The following is a 15,792-nucleotide window of genomic DNA, read 5'->3' as shown; positions in this document are numbered from 1 at the left end:
CCTCCCCGTGCAGGTGGGGAAATGGTCCAGGTAATTAATATCAGAACTGAGCCTGGGACATAGGCAGTGTCACTGAGAATTGGACATTATACTGATGAAGAGATGCTACAGATTAGGCAGACTCTCTTTCCTGTACATAAGGAACCATATTTAGCTTTTTAATAATTTTCTAATATTTCTATTTTCTTTAGGTTATTGTTTGGAAGCAATGAGTTTAAAACCTTTCACCTACCCATTTCCGGAGACGAGGTTTTTTCATGCAGGATCTAATGTGTATAAATTCAAAATTAGATATGGCAACAACATCAGGTAATTTTAAAACCAGGAGGGTAGTCTTTGCAAACACAGGTTAATACCTTCCCACAGGTCATTCCTTCTCTGCCTTCACCCAGTCCAGGAGACTGGCTGAAGCAGCACCTTGTAGGACTCTTTCCCAGGTATTTTGTGTTCTATATATTTATTATTCATATAAGTTTTAAAATTAGCAATGGCATACCTTTGGGGCGGTGGTTCTCAAATTTTTTTGTCTCAGGACCCCTTTGCACTCTTAAAATTGAGGATCCCAAAGAGTTTTTGATTAAGAGGGTTATACCTGTCATATAAAATTGAAACAGAAAAACTAAAATCATTACTTATTAATTTAAAAATAATATAACATTTTATTAAAATAACTATATTTTTGAAAAATTAATGAGAAGATTGACATTGTTTATATTCCCAGAACTTACCCCAGGAATGCAAGGATAGTTCAACATACAAAAATCAATCAACATAATACACCACATTATTAGAAAAAAAGAGAAAAAAAAACACATGATCATCTCAATTGACGCAGAAAAGGCATTCGACCAAATCCAGCACCCTTTCGTGATAAAAATACTCAAACTAGGAATAGACGGGAACTTCCCCAACATAAAGGCCATATATGAAAAACCCACAGCTAACATCATGCTCAGTGGTGAAAAACTTAAACTTTTCCCTTAAGATCGGGAACAAGGTAAGGGCGCTCACTTTCATCACTTCTACTCAACATAGTACTGGAGTTCTACCCAGAGCAATTAGTCAAGAAAAAGAAATAAAATGCATACAAATTGGAAAGGAAGAAGTGAAACTTCTCTGTTTGCAGATGGCATGGTCTTTTTTTTTTTTTTTTTTTTTTTCTTTTTTGGCTGTGCTACGTGGCTTTGCGGGATCTTAGTTCCCTGACTAGAGATTGAACCCACGCCCTCAGCAGTGAAAGCAGAGTCCTAACCACTGGACCGCCAGGGAATTCCCGACATGATCTTATATGTGGAAAAACCTAAAGAATCCACACAAACTAACAGAAAGTTGTTAGACCTTATCAATGAATTCAGCAAAGTTACAGGATACTAAATCAACATCAGTTGACTTATATATACTAGCAATGAACACTCTGCAAAGAAAATTACGAAAACAATTTTGTTTACAACAATATCAAAAAGAAAAAATACTTAGCAATAAATTTAACCAATGAGGTGCAAGACTTGCACACTGAAAACTACAAAAAATATATATATTTCTGAGTGAAATTAAAGGAGACCTAAATAGAAATGTATCTGTGGGAATTCCCTGAGTGGATAGGACTCAGCACTTTCCTGCCAGGGCCGGGTCTAATCCCTGGTCAGGGAACTAAGATCCCACAAGCTGCGCAGCGAGGCCACTTGATTTTGTAACCTGAAGTGTTTCGTTGGTCATTTGGAAAATATTGGTTCACTGGCTTATGCAGATTGTTCAAATGTCAACACATTTCATTATATAATATCAAAAAATCATATTTGCTAATATCACTACCAAACTTGTCAGAAAAATGTCTAAGTATTTGGAAGCTGTCAACCCCACAGTGGTGGATAGAAGTTTTCCAAAATTCAAAATTTTGCTTGAAATCCCAAAATTTATCCTTGACAACAAATACTGTCAGTTGTTTTCCTTAAATTGATAAGCTCACTGTTCATTTTTGAGAAAATGTCTGTCACATTCCCAAGTCTGAATAACAATCATAGTTTATCTGTCAGCTGATCATTCAAGTAAAATATGAAAAAGCAAGTGGTTCAGTTTGCAACTTAAACCGTTGTACAGGTGCTTTTCCTCAAGACAGCCATCATCTTCTGGTACGCGGCAGAAATGCTTTCTGCTACTTTCTGTTTTATCACCTAATATTACAAAGACATGCATTCAAGGGTTGAGATTTATAAAGTTATTAATTTTTCACTGCTTCCTCTAGGATATTAAATGAAACTGGATTTTTTTTCCTGTGTGGTGGTAAAGATGACTACAACTGCTAGTACAGTTCAGTGCAACTGGCTAGATTTGTGCCAAGGCACCAGCAGTTTTGCCCACCATTGATTGTGCACTACAGATTATAAATGTTAACATAGTGAAAAAGGCAAATAACATCTTAATATTATTATGAAGCTAGTTTTGCCCTTGGAGACTCCTTGAAAGGGTCTTGAAAACCCCTAGAGGTCCACAGACTGCACTTGTACAACGGGTCTAACAAATTATTAACTTTCACAGTGGAAATTTCAGGTCTTGGCGGGTTAATGGAGAAGATATTTTGGTACAGCCTTGTACCAATTCTCAGACCACACCACCTAGGTGATCACTTCTTCCCTTGAGCACTGGGTCAGCACACACAATTGTTATTTAGTTATGTTTCCTTAGCTCAATGGAAGTTTCATTTTTGCTCTACTAGAGTCTGTTGTCTCCAGAGCTTTCCTTCTTGGCTTACTTATCTCTTGTCTGTTTACCTTCTAGAGGGGAAGAGGTAGAAAACAAGGAAGTCATCGTCCAGGAGCTAGAGGTAGGGAAAGAAGCAGACAACTTCTGGGAATGTTATTCTTTGAACTGAGGATGAGTCCATATTCAGATTTTAGCTATTTCCTGCAAACTGAGTCACAACGTCCACTTGATTACTTGGCTTCTCCCTGCCACATTTCCTCTGCAAAGAAACTTTACTGTTTTCTCAGGGGAATTAAAGCCTATACTCTTTCTCAATTCTCCTAGTTGAAATGTCAGCACCTTTGAGGCTAAGAGTTATTTTGTTTCCATTAGAGTTTCCAGCCATGGGGAGCTCTCTTTTGTGGCAGCTGGCACAGGGAAAGCTTCCGGAGGACTGCAGCCTTCCAGGGCTCTGGGAAACCTCACCATCCCAACCACTGCCCGGTACTTGACGTTCAGGAAACTCAACTGTAAATACACAGACAAGGCTGCTGTGTCTTCATTTTAATTGGAAACATTTGCAATTGCTTTATTCCCACTTCATTTTCATTCCTTTGCTACCCAGCTCCTCTAGCTTTAGATTCTCCCACAAGAAGACAGAGAAGGTGGGCAAATTCGCAGATTGGTGAAAGCATTGGAAAAGAAATTAGAGTTCTGGGGGATAGCCCTGGATTCCAGTCCTGGCTGAACCACTAATTAGCTGTGTGAGCCTTGGCAAATCATTTCTCTCTCTGGGTCTTAATCGCCTCATTCATAAAATGAGAGTTTTAAACTAGCGTATTCTCTTCTAACTTCACAACTGAGTGATCTATGACTGTTGTGATTTATGAAGACATATGTTGCCACATTTCAAGGAATTTGAATGTGAAAACTCTGTGAAACCAAAGTCTTAAAGGTACCTGTGGCTCTTCAGCTGTGTGTTTTAAGATACATTAGGATCTTTGAGGACTTCAGAGGCATCAGTATAAATAACAATTATTTTAATATAGGACCATGACAGTTTTCTGCTTATTTTAATTATGAGTAGAGCAGAATTTACTTCATTTTGCTTCACTTAATATGGGCAGAGAAAAGCTCAAGGCAGCATAGTAGAGTGGAGAGAGCTTAGACTTTAGGGCCAGTGAAACCTGGATTTGGACTCTAGTTCTGCCTTCACAGTGTGACTCTGGGAAATCTGTCTGCCTTCTCTGAGTCTGTTTCCTTACCTGTCAGTGATATTGATAAATAATATCAGTTTTCAAGGTTGTGGTGAGGATTAGAAATAGATGTATGCAATGCCTGCCACACAGTAGTTCAACTAAGAGTAGCTAGAGAGCACTTATATCCATTTATAATCATATTTAAAGTTTTTGAAATGCTTTTTATATGTTCTTTTTCTTGCTCTCATTAGTTCTGAGGCAGATGTTATCATCCTTTTTCACTCATTTCGAAAACATCTATTGATAGGCAGTTTAGTCTAATGGTTAGGAGTGTAAGCTCTGGAGCCCCACTGCCTGGGTTCATATCTTAACTCCATCATTACTACCTGTGTAGCCTTCCATGAGTCATTTTACCTCTTTGTCTTAGTTTCCTCATGGGTAAAATGGGGATAATAGAAGTGTTTATCTTATAGGGTTTTATGACTGTTAAATTCATTAATGTGTATAAAAACAAAAATATTTGCCATAATGATTACTCAATAAATGCTAGCTATTAAAATCATAAGCTAGATACTGTGCTAATAGAGATCATACAAAGATGAACATGACGCAGTTTCCGTTTTCTGTGAGCCCAAATATGAGGAAAATGAGGCTTAGAGAGATGAAATGACGAAACTGAGACTGAGGGCTTCCCTGGGGGCGCAGTGGTTGAGAGTCCGCCTGCCAATGCAGGGGACACATGTTCGTGCCCCGGTCCGGGAGGATCCCACATGCCGCGGAGCAGCTGGGCCCGTGAACCGTGGCCGCTGAGCCTGCGCGTCCGGAGCCTGTGCTCCGCAACGGGAGAGGCCACAACAGTGAGAGGCCCGCGTACCGCACAAAAAAAAAAACAAACTGAGACTGAAATTCAGATTTTTTTTCCCATAGAAATTTAGTAGTCTTTTCATGATACCAATTGTTTAACTAGTGTATACTAATAAGCATAGGTTAATTAGAGACTAATCAATTCAGATTTAAAGAGAGTAGAAGAAAAGATTTGACTTAAGCAAAAGCAAAATAAGTATATGTAAATAAATACCAGTTTTATTCACTAATCCAGTATATGTTTGTTGAGGACCTGTTATGCTTCATCCACTAATGGTAGACACCATAGAAGGGATGCTAAGATAAATCAGGTGTATATTCTACTTCAAGAAGATTTCTCAGTAAGGAAAATAAAAATATGTACATGGAGGGAATTCCCTGGCAGTCCAGTGGCTAGGACTCAGCCCTTTCACTGCCGGGGCCAGGGTTCACTCCCTAATCAGGGAACTAAGGTCCTGCAAGCCATGGGGCATGACAGAAAAAAAAAAAAAAAAAGTACATGGAATATAGTAAAAGCCCAAGGCTAACTACTGTGAAATTTGAGACTAATAGTTAATAAAACTCGGGAAATCAGGGAAAACTTTCTGGAGGAGGTGGCTTTTGAACTGTATCATAAAAGGATAGGTCGAATTTGGTCATATACTGATGGGTTGAAAGGGTATTTCAGGCAAGAGCATAGGAATAGAGAAGCAGAAGGCATATTCAGGGAACAGCGAGTAGTTCAACTTTAAAAGCGTATAGAGTATGTGAAGAGCAGTGATAAGGATAAATTGATAGATTGGCTGAGATTAGATTAAAGTCATTTCAAATTTTTTTTTTTCAGGATTCTATTCGTGTGGTCTTGGGAAACCTGGATAATCTGCAGCCGTTTGCTACAGAACACTTCATTGTATTTCCCTGTATCCTTTCTTTACTGGGTGGAAATGAACTACAATTCACACTGTATATTCAAATGGAAGCAGCAAACCCATAGGCAGTTTGGAGGGTAGGTCAGGGAAACCAGAGGGAGTCTTTTCCCTAAAATAGTACTCAGGGATTCGTACTGGCTTCTTTCCTTACTCCTGAGCACATTTCCCAGATAAAAGCAAATGGGAGAGAGTGTCCCACCTGAAATTCAAACAAGGAGAGATTGTCTTGGTCCCTTATCCATTTGTTTTCACTCTGTACGTGGAGATGAAATGGTTTCATGAAAACCTGTCAACTGGTAAGTAGAATGATAGAAGTGTAGGTGGTGGTGAAGAAAAAAGGGAAGGTTGAACATCCATGGGTTAGCGGTGCAAGCTGAATATGGTGAAACAGTCAGCCAGATTGGGCGCCAGCACTGACAGTGCAGAAGTCAGGAGCATGTGTCCAAACTAGACTGCCTGCTTCAAATCTTGGTGGCTTTGCCACTTAATAGCTCTGTGACCTTAGATAAATTACTCATTCTATGCCACCTTTATGAAATAGTGAAAAATAATAATAGTACCTATCTCACTGAGTTGTTAAAAAGATTAAATGTATAAATACTGGAAGATGGAAAGCACAGTGTGACTTAGAATAATCACTCAATGAAAGATACTTATTATATAAATAATTCCTCCATTTTAGAGTATTTAATGACTTTCACCTTAGTAGTATCTTAAAGATATCTCCCAATTTTTAATCTCTGGGGGCCACCGCTATTTTTACAAATAGAGAGATAAGGAGACACCTGCCACTTTGATTTGAAAAAAGGTACAAAGGCCTTACCTCAAAAGATCTCCTCAATTCATTTGTCACTGCTGCTGAAAGTTCCACTTTTTCTCTTTCATAATAGGGATCATCCCCTTTTAAGTGACATATAGTTAGAATATAGTACGAATCAAACTATTTTTAGCTTGTAGATGGCAGTAGTTCTAAAATAAGGGAGGAAGAAAGTTTGAGGACACAGTATTTGTAGGAAAAGTGATACCGGGCGGTAGGGAAAAGGGTACGCACCAAAGTTCTAAAATGTCAATGATAGTCAGAAAGTCTTGATCCATTATGACATTCAAATTTTCTGTTGCAGGAAAACCAATAAACAGCAGTCCTCTTGGGTTGGTAAGTTTGCCTTTTCTGTAAGAAATGAAAATGGCCTTATTGCCTTCTGTTGTCCCAAAAGTCCTGCTCTTGTCTCGTCTTTTATGCCCCTTGGTTGTTGCCCAAGTCCAGTCAGAATTGTATACGTGAGACATTCTTTTTCCCCTTGGCTAGATTTCTGAGACTATGTCTATCCTTACTTGCAAAGCTGGTGCTAAAAGTTGCCTTTGGCAATTTAAAGATGGGGAGTTCTCTTCACTGTGCCCTCATGTGAGCAACTCTGGAAAAGGAAGAGTCACAGGAAATGTGGTTCCTCTCTATAGGTCCCGGCAGAGAGGAAAGCAGCAGGAGCCATGATGAGGAAACGAAAACACGCAGAAGTGCCCAGCTCCCCAGCCAGGCCAGGGCTGGACAGGTCAGTGGTTTTGACAGAGGGGCTAAATCCCGCATCCTAGTTAGGCTTTGCCAGCTGTTGCTGCTGGTTGATCTTGTCCTTGGGCGTGTCACTCTCTGTCTCAGGGCTTCATTCATACCTGCCTATTCTAGTGGGTGGACTAAGAGAAGGAAGCAAGTTGATGTTTGCAGTGTAATTAGAACACGGTCCCTTCCTCAGCAAAATGGAATTCTTTTGTTCATCAAGATGAAGACTGAGGGAATTTCCTAGCAGTCCAGTGATTAAGACTGCACTTCCACTGCAGGGGGCATGGGTTCGATCCCTGGTTGGGGAACTAAGATCCCACAAGCCTCATGGCACGGCCAGAAAAAAAAAGATGAAGACTGAGAGGAAATGTAAACATATCTGTACAATTGAATCCAACAAATATTCAGTGAGTACTTACTATGGTCGTACTATAGGAAAACACAGAAGGCACAAGATATGAAGTCCCAAAATATTATCCAAGAACATAGAGAAACCCTCTTTAGAGGGTTTCTCAAAAGAGTGAGAGTGAATAAAATATAATCTTATTTTACCCAGTTAGCAGTAAGCTTTTGGAACTCTACCTTAAGAGGTAGTACAGGCTGCAACATAAATGTCTGCAACAGGATATGCATCAATGACTGGGTGAGGTGCTGCGAATTAGGGGGAGTGTTGAGCACAACCCTTAACATGTTGAAGTTGCTGTTGTAGAGGCTTATTTTCTTCTTTTGATTCTCTGTCAGGGACAGAATGAGTCAGTAAGACAATTCAGTTGTTCATGTTAGCACCCAGAGAGAGATGCTGGAATAATCCAAGGTGTGGTTTGCTCCCAGCCCAAAGTGCTTTCAGCCCAGGTTCACAGAAAGCAGCTGTTCTTTTCCTGGTACTGTGTGGGCCCCAAGATATACAGGAGCAGTGAGGGTAGACCATGAAGGAGCTGACCCCTACACCCTTCAAATGCACACATCGGTGAAGAGTTAGGAAATTCCTTTCCCAGCCAGGTGGGATGTGAGGATACTTGGAGGTATGAAGCTTTGGTCAGTTCCATTTGACTGAATTATCCATGGAGATGAGGCCTCACATCTTCCCTTTCTCTGTGTTTTGATGCACAACCAAGTGTTGTGCATCTGATACCTGCTGTCAATCACATTTTCCCTTTCTCAACCCCTGGATCCCAAAATGTCTCAAACTGTGATTCTACTGTGAATTAAAGCAGCACCCAAAGAGGGTTTGGCCACACTATTTATTCTGCAGGCCAGGAGTGGCATAAAAATAGCCAACCTGCTGAAATATTCATTTGGGCCACATTTGCTTGAATGTGGTGATGTTGCTGCTGCCAGTAACACTTCCTGGGCTTTTTTCTCCCACCTCAGGCCCAAGAAGAGGACTTCCAGCCAAGGGCTCAGCAAAAAGAAGGCCCCTATGGAAACCAGGAGGGTAAGCACCAAAATGGAGACTTCGAGACTCGTAGCTATTTCTGCTCAATTACAAGTCAGGATTCCTGTTACCAGCGCATCTTGATCCTTAGTACAGGCTGAATTCGCTGGACTCGTTCTCACCTTTCACCATCTGCAGAACAACTTTCAGCCATTCCACCCTCACCACAGTCTGTCCTAAATGTAGCTGCATAATACACACAGTGATGAATGCTTTTGCTAAAAGGTCTTCTCTTAGCTTAAAAAGCTGCTTTCTTATACTCTGCAGTTGAAAAAGAAAATAGATCTGTTGAATTGAGGTAGGATCCAGTTTAGAATTTTTTTTAGAAAACTTTTTGCTCTCATCTGCACTAGACTCTGAGTCTGGGTGCATCTAGTTTTTTTATTTTGTTTTCTTTTTTGAAATTTTCAATTTTATTTTATTTATTTTTTATACAGCAGGTTCTTATTAGTTATCTGTTTTATACATATTAGTGTATATATGCCAATCCCAATCTCCCAGTTCATCCCACCAACCCCCCACCACCACTTTCCCCCCTTGGTGTCCATACCTTTGTTCTCTACATCTGTGTCTCTATTTCTGCCCAGCAAACCAGTTCATCTGTATGGGAACATCTAGTTTTTACAGATAAAATAGGTATATATCAGCACAGGATACTGGTAAGAGAAAACTTCATTTAGAGCAGTGATGGTCCGGCCCTAATAATATTTCATTTCATTTTGTGAGGTCTGCTCTCCATTTAGATATTCATACATCTGCTACTCCTCCATTTCAGGACTCCTTTTCCATAGTAGTCTCTAAAATAGTGCCCTTTTTCTTGAAATAGCTGTTATTTGTGACTTTTCTTACTTCTCTGCCATCGCTCCAAAGCAGCTCTGACCTTAGGTATCCAAACATTCCCAACTCACCTCCCTCACCTTCCCAGGATCTATAACATGATCAGTTATCGAACAAACGTTTACATATGCATCCATTCCACAAACATTTATTGAGTGGCTCCTATGTGCCAAGTACTAAAGCTATCACACACAGTCTCCCCGAAAAATACCAAAAGTGTAAAGCTGGGTAGACATTACTGATAAATGTGCTACGTACAGGAATAAAGGAAGCACAGGGTACAAAGGGACCACAAAGGAGAACCTCATTCAGACCAAGTGGTGTGAAAGAGAGTTCCCAGCGTAGCTCAGAGTAGCTCAGAGAACTAAGGCTAAGAGGAAAGAGTGCAGTGCTTTTGGTGACTGGAAGCCAGTGTACCTGGCGCTTAGAGTACGGTGCTGAGAATTGTCACTGGAGAGGTCAGCATGGGGTGGATCCTAAAAGGCTTTAAAGCCACCTTCAAGATCACAGGAATTCCCTAAAACATTTTAAAGTAGAAAAGTGAAGTGATTTTCATTTCTAAACAATTCTGTCTCCTGTTAGCAAGGCATTGTGTTAGGTGCTGGGATGCACCCAAACATATAAAACCTAGTTTTTTTCCAGGAGCTTAGCATTTAGTTGGAGTAGAGTGAACCCTTAAAGATGAAGACCTCTGCCTCTGTGGGCGGGGGCAGGGTACAGAGCCCTGTTGTGCCCATGGCCAGCTGGCCCATGGAGTGATTTAAAGCAGATGGTTTCCCTCTTCTATACCCTCATCCTTTAGAGAGGGAAGAAGAAGAAATTAGAAAGTACAAGAAGAGTACATGAAGCTCTAGAGAACAAAGACACTTTATACAACCAAGATAATTACTATTAAAGGAACATTTCCCTCACTCTCTACCCTTTGTACCATCCTATTCTTAGTTTGACGCATCATCTCCCTTAAGAACCCACAGTTTCTTACTCAACATAATTACCTTTTCAACCTGATACTGGGTTTAGAAAAAACTCTGAGAAAAAAAAAAAAAGGAGCATGTTTATTGATTTTGACTCACAGCCCAAGCAGTCTCCATTGTAGACCCTGTTCCCAGAGAGCAGACTTCTCCTAAATTAAAGTGATCACAGGGACTCTTAGTGTAAGTCACTTGAGCTGGAAGAATTGAATTTACTCCTATGGTCCAATGCCTAATATCTTCTCTTCCCTTTGGGGGAAGTTAAGGTGTAGAAACACAGTCAGTGTGGATTGTGCACATCTGTACACATAGGGAGCCTGTGCAGGGAAAGCTTAGAAGAATACAACATATACCTGAATAAGGTCTCTGTTTCATAAGAGGTGTTTTGAGGAGAATGGGACGGAAGGACAGACTCATTCCCTTTGTTACTTTAGCTCCCAGATCTAGATATCCAGACTTTAAAAAGATAAAAAATGGGAGAGAGCAGATGAATGGACCAGAAGTGAAACAGACTGCCATGCACGTAGCTTTTTCTTCAAGCCTCTGCTTGAACTGCACTTCTAAGCAGATCTGACCCTGAACATACAGCGGACAACCTTGCATCAGGTTTTCAGGGTATTATGTGTTGTTGGATGTCCTAGATGGTACCCTCAGTCTTAATTCAGGCTATAATGGTTTTCCTCTCTTAACAACATTTGCCTGAGGAAACCTCGATCAAGATTTCAGGAGAGCACAAAGGCTGCCTTATGAGGGAAACTTGCCCTGGTTCAGAGGTAGAGGCTATACCTCTGCCCAGGGCCTTCACCCTTCTGGTCCCCACTACCAACCTTAGTAGATGATGCTTCCATTAGGGCCAATGCAGCGGTATATAAACCCCAAACCATAGTTTCCATACCTCACCATAGTAAGTTTGTGAGAATCATTCCCTCAAGCTAGAAATCAGATCTGGGCCCTCTAAATTTCATCTCCGCCCTGTCTGGAAGAGATAATAGATAGTCTCCTTCCTCCCCAGAGTTACCTTTCACTTTTATAGGAGGTATGATTTAGGTGGCTGCCTATGTGGTCTGGGATTTGAGGGGTTTGTGGAATAGCTTAACAGAAATGTCAGCTTATGCTTAGGATGGGGGATCTGTCCTAACTTTCCTGGGATTGCTGTGCCTCTGCCTCCTAGATACACCCTTGCTATAGAATTCTTCACCAGCGGGACTTCCCTGGCCGTCTAGTGGTTGAGAACCTGTGCTTCCACTTCAGCGGGCATGGGTTCAATCCCTTGTTGGGGAACTAAGATCCCGCATGCCGCGTGGCGTGGCAAAAGCAAAAAGAGAGAGAGAGAATTCTTCACCAGCAAAATGGCTCAAGGAACTCCCCAGCCCTGCTGGGCAGTCAAGCCCTCAGGTTGTGCCTGGATGAGGGAAGTGGCCAGCTGGCAGAGATTCTCAAAGGAAATATATCAACCATGTTTCTGGCTACCAGGGTATCTCCTAGAATATTATAGGCTTGGAACCAGGTTGTAGGATGTCCCCTTCAAAGTACAAAGGAAGGTCTATAGAGCAGTAGACAGAAATAATAAGATTGCTTACGCCATAGTCACGTTTCTGCTGCCCTGGCTCTAGCCATGTTGATCATATTTACATGTCAATGGCAGTGTGCCCTTGTACATCATGTCCCTTTCTGGAATGCCCTGCTCTCTCTGACCCCTTGATGCCATCCACCAAGGCCCCATTTAAATAACACTTTCCCTGTGAAGTCTTCCTTGACTAACCACTACCCACTCTGTTCATGTCCTCCTCAGTAACCACGGCACTCTATATAGACTGATGGAGTAGTCTTATCACACTGACTTATAATATTTAGTTTATACGTCAGTTTTACCACATAGATTATACTTTTCTCCAAGGTAAAGTAAAGGTCCTCCTGATTTCTGAAACCTCAATATTCTGTCCTTGGTAATAGTTGGCACTCAGAAACATGGAATGATAAGGTATACCCAGCTTGGTTTGTTCTTGGCTCTTAAATACTATGATTTTAGAGAGACAGTGTTTGGGAAGCTGATATGAGAAAAGGACAGCTCTATAGAAGGAAAAATAGAACCTGTCTGGGCAGTCAGAAGGCAGGCCCCAGCACTGATGTGATATCACCTTACCAAATAGCATTCAGACCACCAAGTTGTAAAGGAGTAATGTTTAAGACTTTTCTTGGTCTTTTTATCAGAACAGAGAAAGAAAAACCCAGCAGGAATGGCAGGAGACCCCAGCACTTGATATCACTGATGTTCAGGACCAGGGTAGGTTCTGGGAAATTCCTGTGTATCCTCCTCTAATAATCATTCTGTCCTCTTCAGTCATCTGATGAGCAGAGCAGCACAGAGCTCTGAGTCTGGACACGCTCAGTGGGTGATGTACGTCACTCCCGTGGAGGTGCTTGTTGGCTATCCTCCAGTCTGCGGGCAGGCTCTTGAGTCATAAAAGCCCCCGCAGTTCCCAGAAGGAGTGAAGGAGCCAACGTATGTCCTTCTTGTGCTTCTGATAGCGAAACTGATGCTCCCAGTTTCAGAACATTTCCATATTGTGTGATAAGTTTTACAGAAAAGTTGGGAGGGATATGTTTCACTCTTCTATCCTGGAGAACAATCTCTGGGAAGCTGTCTCTCCTCCTCTTCCCTTTGGCGCACTAGTGTTAATATTGAAGGTGCAGGTGGATGCTTGGCAAGGGCTGGGAATGCATGTTGAGGTATTGCCCTTTCAACTTGCTGATCTTTCACTCAGCATGAGGATTCGATATGGATACAGTTATCACAGATGCAGTCCTGTGAGCAAGTGAGTTCTTCAGTAAGTTGTCATTCCATGTGCAGACACACCAGCCATGGTAGGTGTCTAGGATTTGAGCAGTGTAAAAATCTCAGGGGCAGGGCTTCCCTGGTGGTGCAGCGGTTAAGAATCCGCCTGCCAATGCAGGGGACACGGGTTCAAGCCCTGGTCCAGGAAGATCCCACATGCCACGGAGCACCTAAGCCCGTGCACCACAACTACTAAGCCTGTGCTCTAGGGCCCGCGAGCCACAACTACTGAAGCCCACGCACCTAGAGCCCGTGCTCCACAACAAGAGAAGCCTGCACACCGCAACTGGAGAAAAGCCCACGCAGCAATGAAGACCCAACGCAGCCAAAAATAAATTAAATAAATAAATTTATTTTTTAAAAAAATCTCAGGGTCTTTGAAAATACTCCAAGGTCAGAATAGCACCTTACTGAGCTGAGGTGAAATTGGGAAGGTCAGAACAAGCAATTCACCTGGCTTTGAATAATCCTGGTTTGAGGCTGCCCTGGGCTCAGGCTCTGTGTCCTGCCTTCTGCTCACATAAAAGTAGCCTGAGGACTGACACCTTCTCCCTGCCTGAGCGTTTTCCTTGCAGATTCTAAGTGGGGAGACGGCCGAGCAGGGAAGATTATCCCACCATTGCAGCAAAACGATCCACCTCCTCCTGAAGGACGCACGGAGCTGGGAACCAGTGGCTTCTTTGGGTTTCTAAGGTAGGATAGACCTCTCCTGCCATCGAACTGAGACCCAGGGCAGTCTAGCTCCAGAGCCTGCCCCACTGAGTCTCTCAGGGAAATTAGAATACAAAAGAAAGGTGACCTGCATAATCTCTATTTTGTACGGGATAAATGATGGAAATGAAGTGAGCATTAGGGCCCTAACTGAATTTAACAGAGACTGTGTCTTGTTCATTTTTACACAATCTACCCCACCCCGATGTGTCCAGCATTGGACCTGATTCCACAAATGCTGCTTGGACAGAAACTATTCTGATCGTGCTTGGGTTATTCAGATGATTTCGTTACCAAAATGTTTCCATTCTCCCCTCTGAATCTAGGCTGTCTTCAGAGTCCTTTTTGCAGAGTACAGTTAGCAAATCGCTTTCTCTATCTAGAGCTCAGCCATACCATTGCAATTGTTCTTCTTTATTTCCAGCTCCCGAGTATACTCTAACTTGGGTACCTTTTCAAACGCTGTTTCAGACTTGAATTTCCATTCAGTGGTCTCAGAGCAAAAATGCCCTAGCTAATAATGGAGCCCTAATGGGACCTGGGAGAAGGGAAGTGGACCTCTCGAGTCTCAACCTGCTCTGCTCTTCTTCCTGCAGCTCTCTCTTCCCGTTTCGGTATTTCTTCAGAAGGAGCAGCCAGTGAGCCTCCTAAATGCAGCGGTGGGAAGAGCGTTTCTCTTGCAGCGACTCTTCCCGCTCCACTCCCTGCTTATGACATTCCAGTCTTGGGGAATGAGAGCCCCAAACTCCCTGAGTCCTCTTGTGGGTTTGTCCTTTACAATGGATTGTCCTTCCCCAATTTAAAACACTAAGAATGTAACTTTCTAAAATGCTCTAGTCTGAGAATTTTACTGCCCTATGAGCCAGTTAGGTCTTCCATCTGCAGCACTTAGATTTCTAATGAAAATAAATTATTTATGAAGAGTTATTGACTGAATTTTAGTGGAGTAGAGAGAGAGAGCACGAGAGAGCAAACTCTTTCCTCAAGATACAGGGAAACAATGCCTGAAACCTCCCCTGGGTCTCCCTGGTTGTTGTTGACAGAACAGTTTGGGTAGGTGGGGTCTGTACCTGACTTCAAACCTTAAACTCCCCTGGCCAGGTTAGAGAATGGGGATTTGCAAGACTCAATGTCCTGAGCCCTGCTGACCCTCAAGAAATCATGTCTCCTCGGTTCACCCAGTTTGGCCCCAAAGTACAGTCTCTTAGTAGGTAAATGCTTCTCACCTAGCTGCCCCTTTGGCTTTTGACAGTAATGCAGATTAGTTTATTGGATCAACTGGAAGTCAGTGTAGGTTAGGGCCAAAGGAATCATTTTGTGACTGTAGAGATGTCCAGTGTTAGAATGGGCCACCTTGTAAGGTAACAAGCCTTTGTCAATCCTAGTCTTTAAACAGAGCTGATTGTCTGTCAGATGCTGGAAGTTACTCTCGGTGGCTGGGAACGCTGGGGCTGGACTGCTAAAGTCCCTCAGAGACCCCTTGTTCTGACGCCTTTCCCTTGGCTGGGGAGGAGAGAAGAGGTGGGCTGCTGAAGGGCCTGGGACCTGAGGGGAGGAGGGCCAAAGGGGAAGTCGCCGTGTGTGAGGACTGGAGGACTAGGGACAAGTTGTGTTTACAGCCTTTGCCCTGCTGTCCCAAACACAGCCCACTTTCCAAAGCTGTTCAAAGGCACAGCTCCAGAATCTGGAGATCTGAGCGCCATTCTGACTTACGAGCTTATAATGAAGGCTTGGCAAAGTCACTTTCCTTTCTGGTTCTTATTTTTCTCATCTGGAAAATGAAAGGGTAGGATCTGATGA

At 42.3% G+C, this 15,792-nt stretch overlaps 1 protein-coding gene across 1 annotated transcript; it reads left to right on the top strand.

The window, feature by feature from the left end:
* Nucleotides 1–208: 208 nt before the first annotated feature.
* MAJIN (membrane anchored junction protein) lies at nucleotides 209–13,973 on the top strand. Its single transcript, XM_065883033.1, has 8 exons — nucleotides 209–309; nucleotides 2,776–2,821; nucleotides 5,566–5,641; nucleotides 5,821–5,946; nucleotides 6,772–6,803; nucleotides 7,106–7,197; nucleotides 12,657–12,729; nucleotides 13,857–13,973. Exons 1-8 carry the CDS (start codon nucleotides 209–211, stop codon nucleotides 13,971–13,973), a joined length of 663 nt encoding a protein of 220 aa, XP_065739105.1.
* Nucleotides 13,974–15,792: the final 1,819 nt, after the last annotated feature.

Source organism: Phocoena phocoena, chromosome 8 (genome assembly GCF_963924675.1).
Source record: "Phocoena phocoena chromosome 8, mPhoPho1.1, whole genome shotgun sequence".
NCBI classification, from domain to species: Eukaryota; Metazoa; Chordata; class Mammalia; order Artiodactyla; family Phocoenidae; genus Phocoena; species Phocoena phocoena.
The sequence above is the reverse complement of the archived record's forward strand: the minus strand, read 5'-3'. Positions and strand labels throughout refer to the sequence as shown.

Coding starts and splice junctions, on each gene's coding strand:
- MAJIN (XM_065883033.1), top strand. CDS start 209: ATGAGTTTAAAACCTTTCACCTACCCATTTCCGGAGACGAGGTTTTTT. Junction 2,822..5,565: donor TCATCGTCCAGGAGCTAGAG/GTAGGGAAAGAA, acceptor TTTTTTTTTCAG/GATTCTATTCGTGTGGTCTT. Junction 12,730..13,856: donor CACTGATGTTCAGGACCAGG/GTAGGTTCTGGG, acceptor TTTTCCTTGCAG/ATTCTAAGTGGGGAGACGGC.